The sequence below is a fragment of the Polypterus senegalus genome, unplaced genomic scaffold (genome assembly GCF_016835505.1).
Source record: "Polypterus senegalus isolate Bchr_013 unplaced genomic scaffold, ASM1683550v1 scaffold_6689, whole genome shotgun sequence".
In the NCBI taxonomy this organism is placed as follows: Eukaryota; Metazoa; Chordata; class Cladistia; order Polypteriformes; family Polypteridae; genus Polypterus; species Polypterus senegalus.
In genome coordinates this window covers 4,500-6,513 of record NW_024386670.1, presented here as the reverse complement: position 1 = coordinate 6,513, position 2,014 = coordinate 4,500, and the positions used below count along the sequence as shown (strand labels likewise).

The window sequence follows — 2,014 nt, the reverse complement described above, 5'->3', positions numbered from 1 at the left end:
ACAGTAACAGGGCACGTGCTCTTGCTAACGGGGCTACAGGCCGTTTGAGTGTGTGAAGTAACTCGTGCTTATTTAGGCGCAAAGCCGTGTACGTTTAAAGCGTACAGAAGAAGAAGCTAAAAAGCTTTAAGTGTAGAAAGAAGAAGTAAAGAACTTTTAAGTATAGAAATAACTAAAAATTCTCAAGAAAAGCTACGTTTAGAGAAGATACATTTTTCCTTTTTTTGCCTAATTCTACGCGTGTAACTATTTTTTCTTTTATTCCTGTGTGGATTATTTGCTTTTAACTTTCACTAAATAATTTAAATAAGAACTTTTGGACAGAGATTTCTTTCGACACGCGTTTTACCTGTGGTTGATCTCGCCTTACACTTCGGTGGCTCCAGGCAGCATCAGCGCATTCACACCGGCGAGAAGCCGTACTGCTGCACCGATTGCGGAAAAGCGTTTGTGTGTAAGGTGTACCTCGAGACTCACCAGAAGACTCATTCCGGAGAGAAGCCGCACTGCTGCAGTGAATGCGGGAAGCGTTTTATTCACAAGCGCCACTTCTTGGTGCACCTGAAGACGCACAGCGAAGACAAGCCATTTAGCTGCAGTGAGTGCGGGAAGAGTTTGACAAACAAAAGAGCCCATCAGCACCACCAGAGCTGTCACACCGGCGAAAAGGCCTTCTTCTGCAAGGAGTGTGGAAAAACGTTTGCCTACAAGAACAGCCTCAATTCCACGAGTGAATTCACACCGGGGAGCAACCGTACTGCTGTAAGGAGTGTGGGAAGAGCTTCATTCGTAAACTTGACCTTCAACGACATCATCTGTCGCACACCGGCGAGAGACCCTACAGCTGCGTGGAATGAAGAAAGAGGTTCACCAAAAAAAAAGAACCCTTTAGCACCATCAGCGGCTTCACAGCGAAGACAAGATATCCAGCTGCAAGGAGTGTGGGAAGACCTTTACCTACAAGTACAGCCTGAAGAGCCACCAGCAGATTCACAATGGCGACAAACCCCATTCTTGTAGCGACTGTAGAAAGAGGTTCATACGTAAAAACGACCTCCTGCAGCATCAGAGAATCCACACCGGAGAGCAGCCACACAGTTGCCCCGTGTGTGGGAAATGCTTCTGAGTTGTTGGCAGACTGCAAGAGCATTTGGTGATTCACACCGGGGAGTATCCGTATTTCTGTAACCAGTGTGGGAAAAGGTTCAGACTGAAGGGGAAACTTCAGCAGCATCAGAGGATTCACAGTGGGGAGCGGCCATTTTGTTGTCAAGATTGCGGAAAGACCTTCTTCTACAGACCTTTAACACCACATGAAAATTCACACCGTGGAGAATCCAGACTCTGAGTTCACTACGGGAAGAAATTGACACTCAAGTGTAATCTTCAGTGACATCAGGTCATCCACACGGGAGAGAAGCAGTTCTTGTGCATGGACTGTGGTCAAGGATTCACCAATAAAAGTACCCTGCAAGTCCACCAGAGGATCCACACTGGCGAGAAGCCCTACTCTTGTACTGAATGTGGGAGGAGATTCCGCGTATCAAACAGTCTGCTGAAGCACAAGAGAATCCATGCCAAGAACCTGGCATCAAACGAGGCAGAGAAGCTTGCAGGAGAGTGACCGCTCGGTCCGTGTTATTGATGTGACTCTTTGGGGGTTAAACAGACAAATCTGCCAGCTGTACAAGTGCCCACCTATATGAACCAAGGCATCTTCTCTGTTCTCGTTTAAAGGGATTCGGTGGATACCTCCCTCAGTAATCCCTTAAGATCAGGACATTTGTGACTACAGAGCTGCCACAGATCACTTCATGTTCACGGGTGAACCCTGTGAGCACTGCTACTACAAAAATGAAGAGAAAATTTGTAATATATTTGGAGCTAACTTCCTGCTTTAACCATCCCGCTCATCTTAATTCTGTGCTTCGCCATTTCCTGGGTATGGAAAATCAAGACTGTGGCTTCAAGGTGTGTACAGGGATGGAGGTTTTCAACTCTTAACGTGAGTGTT

The 2,014-nt window shown here is 46.6% G+C and overlaps 1 protein-coding gene across 1 annotated transcript; it reads left to right on the top strand.

The window, feature by feature from the left end:
• Positions 1 to 386: 386 nt before the first annotated feature.
• LOC120522821 (oocyte zinc finger protein XlCOF6-like) lies at positions 387 to 1,624 on the top strand (the record flags this gene model as incomplete). The annotated part of the gene is made up of 2 exons (XM_039743501.1): positions 387 to 963; positions 1,400 to 1,624. Coding segments are annotated over 2 exons (802 nt in total), but the record flags the coding sequence as incomplete, so codon positions are not given.
• Positions 1,625 to 2,014: the final 390 nt, after the last annotated feature.